We start from the raw sequence: 19,955 nt of genomic DNA, 5'->3' as shown, positions 1-19,955 counted from the left end.
TGTTCCCAACACACGCCAATTGAGGGTCATCCAGCCTGTTGTGTGGATCCCCTTGTAGAAGTTGCTGTTGGGGGCAAAACATTGCACCTCTTAGTAGATTCGGGAGCCAGAACCAGTATGATAACCCAAACGCTCTTTGAGAAAACTTGGGGTGAGAGACAGTTGTAGCCTCTTGACCGTTCTCCTGTGTCGTTTGAAGGTCGTAAAATTGAATTCAAGGGCAAGAAGATCAAAGGGAAGGTCTATGTGGGTTTAAAAGACCTCAACATCCTGGGGTGGTTTCGGCAGCGGCTTTGGGGATAATCTTACGACCAGGGGCTAGAGGACAGGTCCTTGTAGTTGACTGTGATGATGATGGGCAGAGATGGAGGAGCAAGCTTCCCACAGTTTTTAATGATGAATAATGTAGAATTCACAGTTTCAAACACACAATATTTATGAAAGTAGGTGCTCGCATACGTTGCTGAAAATATCTGATTTGTTTGCTGGCATAGAAGCTGCAAAGTTTTTCAGCAAATTGGATTAGGCCAGTGCATATTATCAGGTTGAGCTCCATCCTGAGTCATGGAATCTCACGGAGTTCACTTCTCTCCTGGGCACTTTTCAGTACCGTCGCATACCATTTGGTTTGGCCTTGGCAGCTTGGGTCTTTGAAAGAGTAGTGTCCAACCTGCTCAAGGATGTGAAAGGTGTCCTGATTTTTCAGGATGGCATTTTGATCTTTGCTAAGGACAGTACGTAACATGATACTGTCCTACATAGGTTTCTCAGTATTTTTTAGAAGAGGGGTGTTGTGCCCAAATCTGAGACATGTAAGCTGTTTTGTGGCAAAGTTGAGTACTTGGGTCATTTTATTTCTCAAGATGGTATCAGCCCCAGACCTGGACTGGTAGAGGCCATTGTGAATGCTCCACCCCCAACAGACAAAACTGGTGTAAAGTCTCTTTTGGGACTGTGTGAGTATTCCTCTAGGTTTATCCCAGACTTTGCCAGCAAAGTGCATTCTATCAGCAATTTGCTTAAGAAGGGTGTCAAATTTGAGTGGTACAAGGAGTGTAAAGGAGAGTCTTATTTAGTCAAGTCTATGTTGGTGAGCAGCAAGGCCCCTAAACCCTTCGATCCCAATGTTCCATGTTGCATTACAATTGATGCAAGTCAAGTGACGTTAGGAGCAACTTTGACACAGAGGATTAAAGATGTTGAACTAACTGTAGTGTTTGCTTCGAGAGTGTTGAGAGATGCTGAACTGCAATACTCTGTGATCGAAAAGGAATTGTTGGCCTCTTTGTGGGACATTGAAAAAGTTCACCCATATGTATGGGATAGGCATTTTTTGTTACAGACTGACCATAAGCCCTTAGTCAGCATTCTTGGAGGTGGTGTAAACAAGGGCTGCACCCCTAGGATTTTAAGGATGATCACGAAACTCATACAGTATTAGTTTGATGTAACCCATTTTTCAGAGTGTAAGAACGCAAGCACACATTTTCAGTCCTGTTTCCCTCTTAGGATCACTGATCATGATGATGTCCAGTTCTGTGATCTTCTTGATGAAGATTGTGAGGATTGCTTGGTTGTGACCTTGGAGATACCGGAACTCAAATTGGGTTCAGAAAAGGATTGGTTAGCTGCTTTCAACAATGACCAAATTCAACAGGATGTTTGTGAGTTAGTCAAGACTGGTTGGCTCAGAGAGAAGGTTCTGTCTCCTCTAATGCAGCCCTACTGTAAGGTTGAGAGTGAGATTTATTTAGAAGATGGCTTGTTGCTTCGCTCAGATAAACTCATACCACCTCATTGTTTCAGACACGTCATAATCAAAAAGGCTCATGAAGGTCATTTGGGAACCACCATAACCAATCATCATGTGCGGGAGACATTCTGGTGGCCAAGCATGGACTTTGAGATTGATGAGGTGGTAGCTAACTGAGGTGTGTTTTGATCGGCTGACAAGAGTTTGAAGGTGAGGACTCCTCCTCTCATTCCTATCCAGTGTCCTGAGGGACCGTGGGTTTAACTTGGCATAGATGTGAAAGGACCATACGACTCTCTGCCTGGAGGTTGGCGGTACATTCTGTTCTCATGGATGACGCCTCCAAATGGCCTGAAGTCATTATGTTGAGGGAGCCCAGTGCCAGTAATGTCAAAAAATACTTAATAAGATTTTCAGGAGCGAAGGGTTTCCTGAGGCGATCATTACTGATAATGGTACACAATTGGTAAGCAGCAAGATGTGTGTTTTCCTTGAGAGTTGTGGGATCACCCATCTCAAGAGATCTTTATATCATCCACAAACGAATGGCCTTGTAGCAAGGATGAACAGAGTTGTAGGCGAGTGTGTGAAGTGAGCAAAGGAGTATAATTGTGATGTGCGCAATGCTTTGGATAGCATGGTGTGGTTCTAAAGAACTGCTTGCCATTAGGCTACTAAGGTGTCTCCTTTCGAGCTGCTGAGGGGATGAAAGACGAACACCACTTTTAGGCCTGGTTGGATGTTCAAGTGGCCTAAAACTGAATATGATGTCAAACAGCTGATGTCCATCATGAGGGAAAACATGGCTAGGTCACAGAAGAAACAAAAAAAGTGGTAGGATACGAAAGTGGGTGCCAAAGTAGTTCCATTGGTCCTTGGAGACATGGTCAAGATCAAGTCTCCTGTTCATGTAAAGAAAGGTAAAAGCAGGTTTGATAAACCTGTCTGTGTTCTGAATATCAAGGGAAATGATGTACAAGTGGATGGAGGACATAGGTGTAATCTTTCTAAAATTGTCAAAATGAAACCAAGTCCCGACCATGTGGTGGCCAGGGACGGTACTGATATGCAACAAGGTATGGGTACGAAGGATGAGAGGTCAGTGGTACCCCGATGCGTAATTCCAAGAAGAAGTGGCAGAGTAAGGGTCATTCCAAGTTGCTAATAAAATCCAGACAACTACTGTGTGCACTGGCAAGCTATCTATTGATAATCCACAACTTCTTAATATTACTGTGATCACGCTCAACTTCTAGTGGTTTATCGTCACCAACCACTCCTCACTAAATACATACTAGTCCAGAAGGAGCGTTTTAGTATTGAAACAAGTTATTTATATCACATTTCAAAATCATAAAAAGAGTCCCAAAGAAAATCTTCCAGTAGAATGATGTGAAGTTCTTGTTCTTTATTCAGTTAATTCATCAATGTCAGCCAACTCGATAAATAGTTAATACAATTAACAGCCGACGCGTTTCGTCCCCATCTGGGACATCATCAGGGCTCCAACTAAATCGAATCCGCAGGTCGACATGTGACCTTGAATCTTTATTACTATTGCAAACAATCGGTCCCAAATGTGAAAATCTTCTTAGTTAGTGGTCGTTATCTTTCCAACACCGTATCTCTGATCCAAAGAATCCTTCTTAGTACCCAAATCTGATACCCATCTTCATCGTATACTCAATTCGTACAGTCCATTCAGAAATTATTATTCAAAAATCCAAGGCTGATTCCATATTACTGCTGCTCCAATATTATGAGAGCTTCTTGTGAGCACATCTGAACATTACTACTTCTAAGGTCCTCCAATCTTTACCAGAACTCCAAATATCTACATTATGATCCAGAATATCACCGCGTTCCTCGCTTCCGGCACGATAAATCCGGTATGCCAAGTTGCTTCCGTGTATAGTTATAATGTTTTCTTTTGTTGTTTTTTGTTTTTGTTTTGTGAAGAAGGAGAAATATGTAGTATGTAGGTTTTGCATGTCCACTTGTGGTAGTTCATATTTTATAGCCCTGTTTAGTTTCAGCCTTATCCTTTCTATTTCTGTGTGATATAATAGATTTCTAATTTGGAATTCCATTTGTTGGTAACCTAGGTAGCATGGAATGCTATGCTTTGAAAAGTAGCAGCTGTTAGTGTCCAGCGGAGGAGCTTGTACTGCGGCTCCTCAACCGCGTGGCCTCTCTACATTAAAATTTGAGAAGCTATTTCTGCCCACCTCTGAGTCCTTACTTCAGTATGCCATACACAGTTTTTTAGACAATGAGAGATAATTTAGTTCAGAAGACTATTTAGTGGAGGTCTTTTCCGACAGGGCAAGGGATACAGATCTGGCCAATTTTACCCTGGAAGAAACCCAGATGGCACTTGCTAAAATGAAGAAGGTTAAAGCTGGAGGTTTAGATAAAATCCCAGGCGACCTATATTTTTCTGAACCTGAGATCTGGAGCGTGATCCTTAACCATAGTTTTAATGCGATCATAAAGGGCGCAAATATCCCAGACTCTTGGTTGGGGATGGAAGCGATAACAATAATCAACAATCATTGGCATTGCCAACAGGTCTCGCTTTTGGGACCTTATAAGTATTTAGTTATGCAGCACAATATCCTTGGTGCAACAACATCAACTGTTGCATGGCTAAACACTTATAAGGTACAAGGTTTAGCCATGCAACAGCTGATGTTGTTGCACCAAGGATATTGTGCTGCATAACTAAATACTTATAAGGTCCCAAAAGCGAGACCTATTGGCTATGCCAATGCTTGTTATAGTAAGGCATCCTCCCGTTTCCCTACAGAGAGCAGAAGATTACACATTTATACAGAGAGATCACGGCTGATGCTGTACCTTTGTTGAATTTCTCAAAAATATAAAGATACATGCATGTGGAAAGCTCGTACACCCAAGATAAACATGCAGTTTCCTGCAGCAGTTCATCAATGAAGCCTGGTGCATCCTAGTTGCGCTAAATGAAGAATGCCTAAATTAATAATTATAATTATGTTCTAGCAAATTATAAGTCACGTACAGTATTGACCGGCTGGCTCTCTCTAATTCAACTCGTTGGAAGCGTAAGGGAAGCACGCCCCCTACCACTGGAGCTATGAATTTTTCAGTATTAAAAGCATTCAAAACTCTTCCTTTTCATACCAGTTGGCACTTTTGAAAGCAGTGTATAATCAACTCTCTCACTTCTACACTTGCTATTCCCATCACACCTATTGTGCCCTGTTCATTGCTCTGAAGCCACCTATCTGGAAGGATTGTAGTGCTTAAGAAAAAACCTTCAATAAAGTAAATAAAAAAGCTTGTAGGTCTGTGTACTATTATTACGATCTATTATATACTTAAGTGGCGAGTATATCCTATAAATAATTCCATTTAATTGTTGCAAAACCTAAATGTACACAGCATGTTTAACACCTTGAGGCAGCCATGGCTTTGTAGACAACAGCAGATCTTCGCAAGTTTCACTATTAAAAGTGAAACTGTAATTCCCAGAATGCAACGTGCTACTGATTAAGAAGCCAAAACAGCCGAAGACGTGACATGCTAGACGCTAGGTGGTCTTCTGACCTAAGCCTAGTACCCGCTCAACTTGAGTCAACGGTTGCGTCTCCTGTACTTCTGCTTTCTTCAGTCAAAGCCTCTGGAGCAAGGGCAGCCGCAGTGGCCTCTGTGGATGAGCTCCTCTATCTTCATCCTTCTCTATTTCCTCAAGGTGTCTCCGCAGTGCACCCTGCATGAACAGTTGCTCTACACTTGCAGTTCGTGAGCTACAGGTACATTGGGGTGGCAGCAAGAGTGACGCGTGGACCGGCAGACAGGACAACACTTTACCAGCAGCTAGAAACATAGGAACTCGACGCAACTAACGCCAACCACTAGACAGCGCCCAATAGATTGCTTCTTGTGAGCGGCCATGTTAGGTGTAGGTAAATTAAATGCCGCATAGAAAAGAAGCAGTAAAATTCCCTCTTACTCATCCTGTACGTCCCCCATTGAATTACAAGCCTATCTGTAGGCAACCGTGCATATTTATCGGCCTCGATTTTTATTGTGATTAATGTCGTACTCGTGTGAGCTAGTAAATGTAAGGAGCCACCCAAGTATATTAATGCGCGAAAAGTGTTGAAATAAAGCAGAGGTACCTTATGTTTTTTAGACGGAAAAAACATGGGCATGTATTACTTGGACTACAATTGGCAGGTAACGGGGCCACAAAAGAAGGACTACAATTCTACATATCAGTGTTTATCACCACATCTATGTCAGACCGGAGGCTACGGACAGGAGGAAAGGAATTGGGTACTAAAAGTGGACAGAATATAACGAGTAAGGACATTGACGTTATACAAGGACAAGAGAGAGATGCCATATTATGAGAGGGCAAATAGATGCAGGATGAAAACGCAGGGTTAGGCGCTACAAAGTGAGTTCAGTTTATGAAAGCGCTTAAGTATGGACCCGGGAAAAAGCATGGGGGAGCAGGAAAATACAGGGACAGTATAATAATAGAGATAGCGAGGGCTGGGGCTTGGACAGCAAGGAAGTACGAGGTGGAGCAGGCACTGAAAGGGAAAACATGGAGAACACCCAGGGCCAAGGAAGGAAGATCCAGGCACACGGGAGAGCAGGTGTAGACGAGAGAGCAAGGAGTAGCAGGCAAGAAATAAACAGGGAGAGCAGTTGGGGCCGGGGGAACAGTCGAGCATCGCAGAGAGGTGGCACTAGAGAAGAGCAGAGATGCTAGGTGAGGCCCGGCGGTAATATGCAGGTAAAGGGGGAAAGAACCAAAAACATGGGGAGGAAAGTGTAGGGGAAGCAAACCGGGACAGGCAGAAACTGTGCAGAAGAGAAAGGAACCAGAGGCTGCAATCAATAACAAGCATTGGCCGCGCGGCTGTAAAAGTAACACGGCCGTGCGGCTGAATAAGACAAGCCCGGAGTTGTGTGTGCGCGCGCGCGCTAAACCGAAATTAAAACAAGCATTGGCCGCGCGGCTGTAAAAGTGACACAGCCACGCGGCCTGCAAAAGTGAAAGTGATTGAGATCAACGGAACGGAGGAAAGACAGATGGCGTCTGCGCGCGTGCACGCTCACGTGCACGCAAGCTTTAGGCCACCAACAGCCTGTGGCGGCACTTTGAAAACCCACCTACTAAATGTCTCGCAGAGCAATGCATGCGCTGGCTCAGGCGAGACCTAAAAAGGGGGACAAAAGCGACCCAGTAAACTATAGGCCCATTAGCCTGATTGATACGGTACAGAAACTATTCTGCAGGCACTTGCTGGAGAGGCTTCAAGACTGGAAAAGAGAAGGGCAAATACTGTCGCCCTTACAGGGAGGCTTTAGAGAAAACATGAGTACTGTTGACCAATGTTCAGGTTCTTATTGATATTGTGGAAATATGTGGTCATTAAGAAGTTACATGTTTATACTGTGTTTGTGGACCTGCAAGCCGCTTTTGTTTTATTTCCCTGGGAAAAACAGTGGGAAGCCTTACATAAAACAGTGGTCCCACGATATTTATTAGAGACTATTATTAGATTCCACTGGGATAACTATGCCCAAGTTAGATGGGGGAAGAATGGTGAACTGACTGACCGGATATGTGTGAACAGAGGAGTGCGACAAGGATGTGTACTGGTGTCCACTATGTTCACCCAATATATCAATAGATTAATTAAAACACTATCTGATTGCAGAGGTGACCCCCCCAAACTAGCTGGCAAAGCAGTGGCATCTTTGCTTTTTGCTGATAACACCCTACTTATCTCTAGGATCCCAATGGGGCTCCAGAACTTATTGGATCACTTTTTAGGATCGTGCAGGGCATTTGTGCTGGAAATTAATGTCGCGAAAACCAAATTTATGGCATTTAATCCTCACAAGTTGTATTGAGAATGGTCAAATGGGTTAAACCCCAATAGAGTGGATGACGTAATTTGACTACTTGGGGGTAAGGTTGACAAACTCATTACTATCCCCACAAGTAGTAAAGGGCCATTTAGCACTCCAACATGTAAGTTCTGCACTAATAAAAAAACATGAAAAAGTCAGTCTACAGGCCTGTTGCCCTGGTCATTAAAGTTTATCAAGCCAAGGGCGTTGGAGCTGCTGCATATGGCGTGGAGTTATGGGGTCACAATAATGTTGGGATGATTGAAAAAAACGAGACCATTTTCATGAGATCAGTCTTGGAACTTTCCTGAAAAGCTCCCCTGACTCCTATGCGCTTGGATCTGGGGCTACAAAATGTAGCATATGTGATTGGCTTTAGGCCTGTTGCTTTCTGGATTCAAGTTTGCTCAAGCAATTCCCCACTCCCCTTGAGACAATCACTGCTTGATGTGATGGCATTAGATGCGAAATGGAATATCTCGTGGCTAAAGTATATTAAGAGATGGATGTTCAAATTGGGTATGTGTGAGATTTGGACCAAGCAGGAGAGTATTGAGAAAAGATCTCTGACAAATCTAAAAAATAGATACTGGGAATATATTAACATACAGTGGATAAATGGGGGAAGAAGTGGGGAACTAACAAGGAGGTTTCCGGATCTCAAAGATTATATGTATCAAAAGGAGTTTTCGAATACCATAAAACCTCTGTTAACAAAGGGGCCTATGCATCAACAATGCCATTTGCGATTCCTTATTAGCGAAAAATAAGGAATCGCTAATAAGGAATAGCAAAAGGCTATGCATGAAGGAATCGCTATTCAAATAGCGATTCCTTAATATTCCTTATTACCGAATCGGTAATACCGAATCGGTAATAAGGAATACCTACCCATTCATTCCTATGGGCTTGGAGGCCCATAGGAATGAATGTAAAGCCAGTCTGTATTAGCGATTCGGTATTACCGAATCGCTAATAGCGGGAGCACTTTCAAGGGTGCCAGGGTGTCAAAAGGACACCCTGTTGCACCCCTGAAAATGATATGTGCACATATGTTGCACACACACATGCTCTAAGGGCATGTGTGTGCGCAACATGAAACTTTGAAAAATGCACAAAAGTGCATTTTTCAAAGTTTTTGCAAATTACCATGCAGTTCATCTTCATGGTAATTTGCTCCCCCTATTAGCGAAATCGCTAATTTTTTAACCTTGATGCATTGCATTTAAGGAATCTCACTTTGGGATTCCTTAAATGCAATCGCTATTTAAGGAATCGGTATTTAAGGAATCCCTATTTAAAGAATCGCTATTTAAGGATTCCTTAAATAGCGATTTCTGCTTTTGGGTTGATGCATTGGGATTGGGTATTTTTTACTTAATACCGGGAGCTATTACCGAATCGGTATTTTACCGACTGGATTTTGGGTTGATGCATGAGGCTGATAATCCCTGTTCTTAAAATTCAGATACAGCATTTTGCCAGCCAATGATTTCAGCAGTAATTGGAATGGTGCCCTGTCCCGCTTACTCGGCTGCCCAAGAAAATGAATAACACTTTTTGTTTTTTTGCCCTGAATATACTGTGATTAGATGAACCTGGCTATTGCCTATATGTCACATTCTATCGGTGAATCGCTTAAAAGATATTATTTGAATTCTCAGAAGCAAATCGTACAGAGTGGTTAGTTTTCACCCTGTCCAGGTATTTGTTGTACTCCTGGAGATTAAGGATTAGGAAGAGGAAATTCCCCACAAAATAATGTTAATAATTATGTGCTGTATTGGTCGGTGGTGATTTATATTATGTTAATTAATGGAATTTTATATTCTTATCTCAGGATATTTGGTATATGCTAGTTTCCTGAGATAAATACTAGTGCTCATTAGGTTGGCTACCAAATGCTGCTGTTGTGAATTAGATAATCAGCTTTTTGTTTTTTATGTAGTAGAACTGTATAGGCTCATTATTTTTACTATTTTAATCTATAGGCTTTATATGGTAATATAAATGAATGAATGTTAGTAAATTATTATATACGTTGTGATATTGATGAGCTTTTATGTTTTTTGTATAATCTGAGTAAAGATATTTTCCACTAGTGGATGTTTGTTTATTTCATTCAGGACTCTAATGCATACGACAAATCCATAACAGGTCTATTAGAGGGTGCTTCACAGTGACATGTGTCTTACCAAACACGCCCTGTTCTTAGGAGTTGCTTCTTAGCCTTCTCAGAATACAAGATGGACGGGATAAGGCAGAATTGAAGACCGGACATCCTTGCAGTGGGACTGTGAATCAGAGAGTGGCATTGGAAAGACCTCTATGTCTGTGGCAAGTGTACCTGGTCACTTATAACTTGGCTGCACAGCTTTGAATTTATCACATGTTTTTTGCCAACAATGATATTGTGTCGCTTAAACAATCTTATAATTCTCAAACTCTTTCATTTTTAATGTTTCATACAGTGTACCAGCTGTACAATCATTTCAATTGTTATTGAATTACTCTTTTTTACAAATCATAAATGTATATCATCGACATTAGAATCATTAAAGAAAAAGATAATAAGGTGAACATTGGCCTATTTTACAATGTGATATACTTTCATATCTTTATAATAAATGCACAGTGCATTTCTAGATCGATATCCATTCTTCAGGGGCCACTGTAAAAATGAGAAAATATTCTTGTTAAGTGTATGACTAAACACAGGGTGGTCTATCTGTATTACTCATACATGATTGAAATTTGTAAACTCTAATACTGCGAAAAAATGCTAATTTACTTAGGTGTCCTTATTATCTGAAAATGAAGCTGTCTTAGGAATCCCCTCACTGTGTGCAGACAAGTGCTTGTGAAAAGAAAAGAAAGATTTTTATTTTTGTAAAGGGTCACTTTTTTTGCAACTTCAAAATGTTGCAGAATTGTAAATGACACTGCTGTTTACATGGAAAGGAGAATGCACCCATTTTATGTATCTCATGACAACATGCAGAATATAAAAAACGTTCAGTGAGCAGAAAGCTTTCCCCCAATGGATTCCAGAAAAGGCCACTCACTTCTAAAGATGACGAGTATATAAAAATATTTAAACTCTCTATAGTCTCAATCCGCATATGCGTGACTTGGAAAACGGTAAATGTCAACTTCAACCTTAATACAAAACCACTCTCAACTCAATTACAGGTGAGTCTATATATTGAATAAAAGTCCCCCTGCTCTGTATTCTAGTTAGCAGCGATAAAGACTATGCTAATTACTTGTCACAAAGGGAAATCTTTTGGATGAAAACATTTAACACGACTCCCTTTGGTTTGAATGATAACATTTACATGAGCTGCTTTTTATAAGCAACAGAATTCCATTTGTAAAGTTACTGAGTAAGGAGTATCATAACTATTGTTGCTTGAACATCAAACTAAGCGGTTTGATGACATGTATTGTCAGTTGCATCCAGCATAACATGACTTTGGCTATGTCTAGTTTTATCTTCATATTTAAGAAAAATGCAAATTTGGCTGGCATATTTAACCTTGTGAGGTACCTAGCGATAATCATCATTTAAGGAGAATAATCATATTTTGTATATTTATTATATTTTGTCTTTGTTACTAACATTTTGTCTGGTTTAGGAGATTCCTCAGTTTGCACTTGGTATGTGGTGTTTCACATCTTTTTATTGGCTATAAAAACATTATAACTTGGCATCTGAAGATAGTTTTCTGTTCAGTTTGCATACATAGTATCCACACCAACAAACAAGATCACCACCTTTCAGCATAACAACACTACAGTTGGAATGTTTGCATTTTAAGCCCTCTTGGGCTATTTAGTAGCGATAGTTGAATATTTGAGAACCATTGCCTCATGCAATGAGCGATTTTTTAAGTCGAACTCTCACTCTAATTTCAATCTTAACTATATGATAAGTCGATCTCACCATACACTTTTCAGCAAGGCTTCACTCGCACCTCAGGAGAACTTCCAATATGGCGAGAACGTTGGTAGCGTATAGACGGACTTTGCAAGCAATAGTCTGCTTTCTGTTACAACATTGAAAGAATATTTTCATCTTTTGCTTCAGAGCAGACCGTGTACGAATACACCCAAAAATATAGCGGAGGTAAGAATAGGTTTCTTTTTTACCAGAAACATATCTCCTAGATGCCATAAGGATGTTAATTTACAGAGATGATTGTTTATTATTTGGCAGGGACAGTGGCGTTTGTTCATCGTACACTAATTATACATACCACATCTCATCAGCTTGCCATTGAGGAAACCGAGCAGAGGTACTTTTATTCAATATGTAGAGTCACCTGTAATGGAGTTGAGAGTGGGTTTGTATTGAGGTTGAAGTTGACATTTGCCGTTTTCCAGATCGCGCATATGCGATTGAGCCTAGAGAGAATAAGAATATTTTCATATACTTGAAATCTTTAGCAGTAAGTGGACTTTTCTGGAATCTATTGAGGGAAAGCTTTCCTCTCACTGAATGTTTTTTATATTCTGCATGTTATCATGAAACACATTAAACGGGTGCACTTTGTTTCCGTGTAAACAGCAATGTGATTTACAATTCCTCAACTTGTTAAAGTTGCAAAACAGTGACCCTATACAAAAAAAATGTCTTTCTTTTCGCAAGCACTTGTCTGCATACAGTGATGGGATTGCTAAAACAGCTTTATTTTCATATAATAAGGACAGGTAAGTTAATTTGCATTTTTTAGCAGTATTGATGTTTACAAATGTCATTCATGTATGAGTAATACAGATAGACCACCCTGTGTTTTGCCATTCACTCAACAAGAATATTTTCTAATTTTTACAGAGGTCCCCGAAGAAGGGATGTCGATCCCAAAATGCATTGGGCATTTATTATAAAGATATGAGAGTTTATCAATTTGTAAAATAGGACAATGTTCAACTTATTATCATTGTCTTTGATGATTCTAATTTCGATGAGATACATTTATGGTTTGTAAAAAAGAGTAGTTCAATAACAATTGAAATGATTGTACAGCTAGTACACTGTATGAAACTGTAAAAATGAAAGAGATTGAGACTGATAGGATTGTTTAAGCGATACAATTTTATTGTTGGCAAAAAACATTTGATAAATTCAAAGCTGCGCAGCCAGGTTACAAGTGACCTGGTACACTTGCAGCAGACCTAGTTAGCACTTGGGATAGGCAGCCTCATACCTGACTAGCACACTAAACTATATACAAATCACAATTAAATACGGTAGCTACATATAACACAATAACACAATCAGGAACAAATGGGTGTGCACAATACACAACAATAGGAAAGACCTCAGCCACCCTGACATATGATGTGCCTCCTGCCAAATGTGTAAATAAGGCCCCAAGCTTAAAGTGATGTTGTGTTAGCTTTGGATTATAATATGTGAATGTATTTTTAAAACAAATCACTTAAAAACAGAGGAAAAGTACAGCTTTAGTTACCAATTAAAAGTGTAAAACCACTGGAATTCTAAAGAAATGTGCAGCACCCTGATCCACAACTCGCACAGCAGCTGTGCAAATCATAACTCACATACCAGATCATTTATAATAATAGGTAACAACATCTAAATGCAATCCTTGATTAAATAACATTACATGCGTAAACCAATACATATTACTACATTTATAGTCTTCTCGTTCATAGTGTAAAGGTAATGTGCTCTGCAATCTCATCTGTAAGGTTATTCATATTTCTTATTGCATCTGGGACAAAAAGGATGAGGAAAGGGTACTCATTTGCAAATGCTAGTTCTTCATTGTGTGTATCTTCTTAGAAGAGTTCATACACTGCAGAATATATCTTCCTATGTGTTGAACTTTAAACACCATTCATTAATAAAGCACTCAAAATGTTCTCATAAAAATCTAGCCTATAAAAGGCAAGTTTGTTTTTAAAATAAGAAATAGAGCCAAATACATTTAAAAAGGTTAAATATTCAATCATGTTTTGCTGAAAAGCCTACTTTGGATCTAATCAAGAAGGAAAGAAATTAAAAAACTAATACATGCAGACGTTCCCCATCAAACTGAAGGGCTTCGATACAGCTCCTTAAAACATCCAAAAGCATACCTGGCCCGCAGGGCATAAAAGTGCTGGTTAGGAAGATGTGTATCCTGACTTCTGGAGTGAGAGTCGTGTATCACTACTGTGCCCTGCTGAGGCGAACAACTTTTTGGATGTAGATTTTTTTAACCTCACTTAACATCATAGGATATCAACCAGGCCTTTTATTTTTCTTTACTGAGGAGTCTCTTTGCAGTCATTATGCCAGTTAGCTTGCTGGTGCCCCTCATATGGTGTTAGTATGCATTGGAGTGATGAACAAAAAGTCTGTGTAGTTAATCTTTCAGACTCTCACAGCACTGCACAGTGTGAAAGAATCTACTTCAGAGTCCTTTGTTAGCAAAAGGGCCAGCAAAGTGAACACTCCACTTCAGAATTTGATACGGCACTCTGTGCATCACTCCGAGAATCATTCAGAGAGGCTGATGCATTCTTGCTCCCATTTGACAGAAAGATCAGTGATGGTCTCCCTCAACACTGACAAATTCGCTATTGATTTTGCGATCATAGGTAACACCTGACGTTTAGACCAGTTTGACAATCAAGCATTGGCATGAAATAAGGAAAAAAGAAAAGGAGGACAGCTTTTTCAGTAATAACAAAACTACAATGTCTCAACTGGAAGTCATTTAACAGGGCAGTTAAATACAGTAATATACATCATGGAGGACGAAGGGAAAAAGGAAGGAGACCGAAACGGAAGAGGGTGAAGAGAAGCAATTATTATTGTTCAGTAGTTATAGCAGCACTACAGTACATTTAATTGTATGGTGACCATAACACACAAGTGAGCACTGTGCGTGCTTGGTGATGGGTGACGGCGCAGTGACACAAAAGTGTGACAGCAACAGCGTGAACGGCGAACTTTGGCGCTATTGTGGTCAATTCATTTATCCTAAAAATTTAAAACAACATTTGTACATAATTTTATGTTTTCATTGACCTCCTTGTTATTAGTTCCACATTTTTTCGCTGTTCCTGTCACACTCTTGTGTCACTGCGCCGTCACTCATCACCAATTTTTATCTACAAAACAAATCACTTACCTGTTGGCCGGCTGCCGCCTCTCTTCAGTCCTCTCCCTGGCTTCTGCTGGAACAGGAAGCAGGATAGGCTACCCTGAGCCAATCACAATGCTGGAATGCAGCGTTGTGATTGGCAAATACCCAGCCTCCCCTAAGCCAATCAGAGCGCTTCAATGAAGTGTTGTAATTGGTCTGAGCGCCATGGTTCGGCACTCAGATGCGGAATGGCAGCCTGGGCATGTTCTCACCCAGGCGGTAATGCAGCTTGGGTGCACAACATGCTAAGTGCGCATGAATGTTGGGTGGTCAAACATTCATGCGCAAGTAGGAGGGTGTACCCACTGCTCCCCATTGTTCAGCCCAGCCCCGCTCCACAAAACTGCCCCAGCACAGAAAAATTAAATGATAATAACATTGCGTTATTATCATTTTATTTTTCCTTTTTTGCCATGCTGAAATGCAGTGGGGCGACACTCCTCCGCCTTAGCAGAGGAGCAGCCCCTGGTCCTTGATGGTAAGTAAGGCAGTGCTTGTTGCGAAGACCGTCAATCACTGTATTACGAAAGCAGGTTTGTGAAGGTGGTAATGTGTGAGAAGGAATTTTGTACATTTTGTTTGTTATAATTTTGTTTGGGTTATGATATCTGTTTTGTATTTTGTGCTGCTGTGTTTTTGTGCCATAGTATTGGTTCATCATGTTTTTTTGTTGTACTGTGGTTTTTAAGTTGGATTTTGTTTTGACTGTTTTATTGTGATGTTTCCTGTTATTGTTTAGTTGCTTTTTACATTGATTTCTTTATTTCTTCAGCAATGTTACCAAATGCTGCTAAATTCTCAGCAAATTCATTTAAAGTTTCAGACACAAAGGCCATTTTTCACTAAGGTGAAAAATATTCCAGCTCCACTATTATAGACAACCGTTAGCTCAAAACCATGGCTGACTTAAATGAGCATTTCCTTACTTTAAGTGATAGAGCCTGAGCCCTCTGTTCATTTCCCCATAAGACCAGTGTGTTGTATTCTCCTCCACTCCGCCCCCTACAATTTTCCCTTTGGAACGCTTCAGTGAAACATGTTTAGGACATTGACAGTGCTGCTATCGTGAGAAGGAAGTAACAGAACTCTGACAGACGAAACTGAAAGCACTGCATGATTTTCTTATGGATGTGAATAAAACCTTACCTGGAACTTATCTTCTTGTGGTCTCCATTATTTCACTGGCAACAAAGACAGGATACTGCTCAGTGGGTAGTGCACTGCCTTAACCCCTGATACACAATATTCTCACGGTTTCTTCTGCCATCCATCATATTAAGTACAATCATATACGTGTAGGTACTTTGATCTCTGTGCCTCAAGACACTTTCCTTTTGGCGCTGCTGCATACTATTAGGTAGGAACCTCATCACCTATTCTTTGAGATTTAGTGCAGGAGAGTACTCTTATATTCTGCTCTTAAATTGTCAGCCTAGTTTGGTAGTGCAATTTTGCAACCAGTCTACCGCTATTACAGTTTTAATTGATGGAATCTTGGGAATGACAATCTAAGATTTCAGGGGCCAGTTGGCTCTTTTTGTGGCCTGAGTGCCTGCATGATCTTCGAAGCTGGCAACAATGAAATTATGGAGATCACAAGAAGATACATTTCAGGTAAGGATTTATTCATGTCCATAAGTAATCATGCAGTGCCTTCAGTCTCGCCTGTCAGAGTTCTGTAATTTCTCTCTCACCACAGCAGTGCTGTCAACCTTCTCAAAAACCTTCACTGGAACATACCAAAGGGGAAAGGTGGGAAAGAAGGGAGATTTTACTCAACCAAGGCTGTGAAACGCATTGCATTTTGATATTCTTTTATTTCCTACAATGATTGTTTAAAAACCTCTTAAAGCATACCGCATTTCATTAGCTTTCCTATTGTGAACGAATATGAAGAATGTAATTTATGGCTTTGCCATCATGCTGCATGCCCTGAGTAATTATGCAATCATACCAGTGCACATTTGGACTGTTGATTTCTGTGCTAGGGTGGTGCTGCTTTATAAATCTAATACATAATAATTTGTCCTGATGAACTACCATCCGCAGTCTATTCCCTTGGTTATTCTTTCAATAACAATGATACTTTCCACATAGCATGATGATTTACTCACCTTAAATACCAAAAAACAATATATATTCTTTCGACTTAGAGGGAAGCATGTGTAGTACAGTATAGAGGAAGTTGCCTTTGATTCCTGGAGACAAATGTCAAAGGTCACAGGACAGCGTTAAGTCATGTTATCAACATTCTGTAATAATGGGGAAGAAATGTCCAATTTTAAAGTATCATACATGGAAATGTGAAACTTACTTCATAAAAAGACCAAAACTTACTTTTGCATTGTGTTACATTTGTCGAGCCATCAAAATCAGTGCTAGTATTCCCCGGGCAGGCCATACAATAGTTTTGCCCAAACTCGAGCTGGTACATTCCAAAAGGACATCGAATACATCTGTGTGTTGTAGAATTGTAATAATGCCCTGGAGAACAGTGAACTGTGGGAAGGTATATTGTGGTTAAACTGTAGGTATGTGGATTTGAAACATTAAATCAGATTTATGTAAAAATGTACATTACTTATGAAACCATGTAACATTAACAACTTGTTTAAAATGTAGACATCTCACTTTACAAAGAGAACATGTTTGTTGTCATGGCAAACTCTTAAAAATGTGTTGGAACAAAAATGGGATTCTAGATAAGATGGTACTTTCCTTGCAGGAATAGTAGTATGCCATGACCCAAATGTTCGAGTGCGTTTTTAATTAAAATATGACATCAGTTAGGCAGCTGGAATGATTCAAGTGGAGAAAACAACAAGAATAACAAGGCTATAAGAAGCATCGGACATGGCACGAAACAACTTGGTAATGTGACCAGTTACATATATTATAAGTAGGTTGGTAATATGGTCCAGCGTGATCAGGACACAGGACCCAAACTAGAGTTTGGTGGAGAGGGTACTCCGTAGCAAACGGTGAAAGAGTGGCAACTCTTCCAAAGTTTCGGCCCACTTGCCTGATTTCGAGTCGGGATAACCGCCAGGTTTAATGTGATGGAATAAAATATACTCCCTCAAAGTAAGCCTTCCTCCGATGGGCCGAAGGAGTGGTGGCTGTCGGAAGAAGCATATAACACCATCTGCCCTATTTAGGGATTTTCTCCAGTTTTTCACTGCCAGGTATCACCTTTTTATTTTATCAAGTCTATTTCAGGTAACATCTAGTGGTGAGGGACAGGAACAAAGTAATGACCTGCCCACCCCATGGGAGACAACGTCCATGGTGTGAGGGCCATAATTTGTTTTTTTTTTTTTTTTACTTTGGAAAAGTGTGATGGCCGACCATCTTGTTTGGCTGTCTGTCAAACGTTTCCAACACTGACAGGAACGATTGTCATAAGAGTGTGTGCCAATGTATAAAGATGTTGGCGAGCCAGCAGACATCTCTCATTTTGATGGGCAGATTAAAAGTCTGCCTTTACACTGTCCAACAAACCCTAAATCAGGCTCACAATTTCCAAACCCTTTGATTTATTTTTGAAAAAACAGGTTAATGTAGAGAAGTTCTTGCAAGGATGCAATGGTTAGTCCAATTATAGTACTAAACTGAAACAGATTCTTCAGCATGAATATAATACACAAGTTAAAATTAAATAGGGAGTTAAGTTTTTAAAATGAGATCAAACCTTAACTATTAACGTTTTAGAGTCATAAGCTCAAGGTGTTTTGATAAACTTCTCATGGTCGAGGTAAAATGTATTTTCAAAACTGACAATCTGAATAAACCTCATGAACTGCTGACTACTTTGCTTTTAAATGATGTCATTTGTAGGTCTCGCATAGGCAGCACATCCGCTCTCTTGGAGACATGCTGCATCAACTGTAAGGGCTTTCGGCACGCCACTCACTTTTCATTTGTGCCTTGTGTGTCTTTTAAAATCCAGTTCTTTTGGAGGGTGAATCCATCTCAATTGTCTCGCCTTTCGCGTTTTCGTTCCCACCAGTGGCGACTGGCCCTTTCACGTCTTCTTTCTTCGGTGGACATTTATGTTGTTTTCGACAGACTTTTTTTAAATTTTGGACACAGGATTTCGGAAAGATGTGTTTTAGGGGTGGTGAACCAACTGTCCTTAGGAGGACGCGATTTTCGAGTGTGCAGCAAATGCGCTTTTTCTGATGGTGTGTGCTCTGTTTAAAGTTTTCCAGTAATATGGTCCATGTTGTTGATCACTTTGAAAACACAACATTCGTGCTCGCACTGTGTATTTTTGTGCAATTTCTAACTTTCACTTCAGCGCTCCTAAGCTAACATTGTAAATGTACATTTTTGAATGTCTCAGTACAGGGAGATGATGTGTTTTGATCCCAAACACCACATGTGGATGCTATGTTGCTATACCCTTGGAGCACATTCCGTGCTTGAGGTTTCTTTTTCGCTTGTGAGCTTTAAAAAATTGTTTTTTGCGCATGAACTGTATTTGTGCAGTTCCCTAACTTTCCCTGCAGTGCTGTAAAGCTTAGATTGTCACCTTGAAAACACACCATTTGTGTGCTTTTGTGCAATTTATCACGTTCACTTCCATGTCCCTAAACTGAGTTTATGGTGTTTAACTCAATTGCTTTCTGTTTCCCAACATCTCAAATGCAGCTTGTAGTATTGAAAAGAATCTTAACAGATGCTAATGTATTCACTCAGATAGGCAAGCAGACTCTTCTGTTAACAGAGCCTGCAAGATTTTTCTTTTCCAGGCCACATGTTACTCCAACCTGGAGCCAGTTTTGTGCCAAAAAGTTGCGAATCAGCCACAAGCTTCGACACAGATAAAGTTTGGCTAAAGGCTATAAGCAACACTATAGCTGTTAAAATTGCATCAAACAAATATTTTAATTATTTGGGAGTTTTAACGGAGAGGGGATTTTAAAAATGCACTTAGTACAACAGATTTTAGTTTTAAATGGCCACCTGTTTGTATTTTTAATCTGTGGCAAAGGGAGTTTATTTTGTGGCATAAATGTTTTTTTTTTAGCTGTTCAATTTTAAAGGTACTAAGCTAATGGATACATTACTGACTTAGTTCAAAATGTCTTCGAGACAGCAGAGCCGGTAATATCTTGCGG

At 40.2% G+C, this 19,955-nt stretch overlaps 1 protein-coding gene across 3 annotated transcripts in view; it reads right to left on the bottom strand.

Annotated features, from left to right (window-relative positions):
• Positions 1–19,955, bottom strand: part of SCUBE1 (signal peptide, CUB domain and EGF like domain containing 1) — a 1,846,233-nt gene that overhangs the window by 248,926 nt on the left and 1,577,352 nt on the right. For all 3 annotated transcript variants that reach the window (XM_085652470.1, XM_085652471.1, XM_085652472.1), the window contains one exon: positions 17,170–17,331. In XM_085652470.1, the coding sequence (XP_085508596.1) occupies positions 17,170–17,331 (162 nt within the window). The remainder of the gene's footprint in view (positions 1–17,169; positions 17,332–19,955) is intronic.

Source organism: Triturus cristatus, chromosome 4_1 (assembly GCF_964204655.1).
Source record: "Triturus cristatus chromosome 4_1, aTriCri1.1, whole genome shotgun sequence".
Classification (NCBI taxonomy): domain Eukaryota; kingdom Metazoa; phylum Chordata; class Amphibia; order Caudata; family Salamandridae; genus Triturus; species Triturus cristatus.
This window is presented reverse-complemented; position numbering and strand designations above follow the sequence as displayed.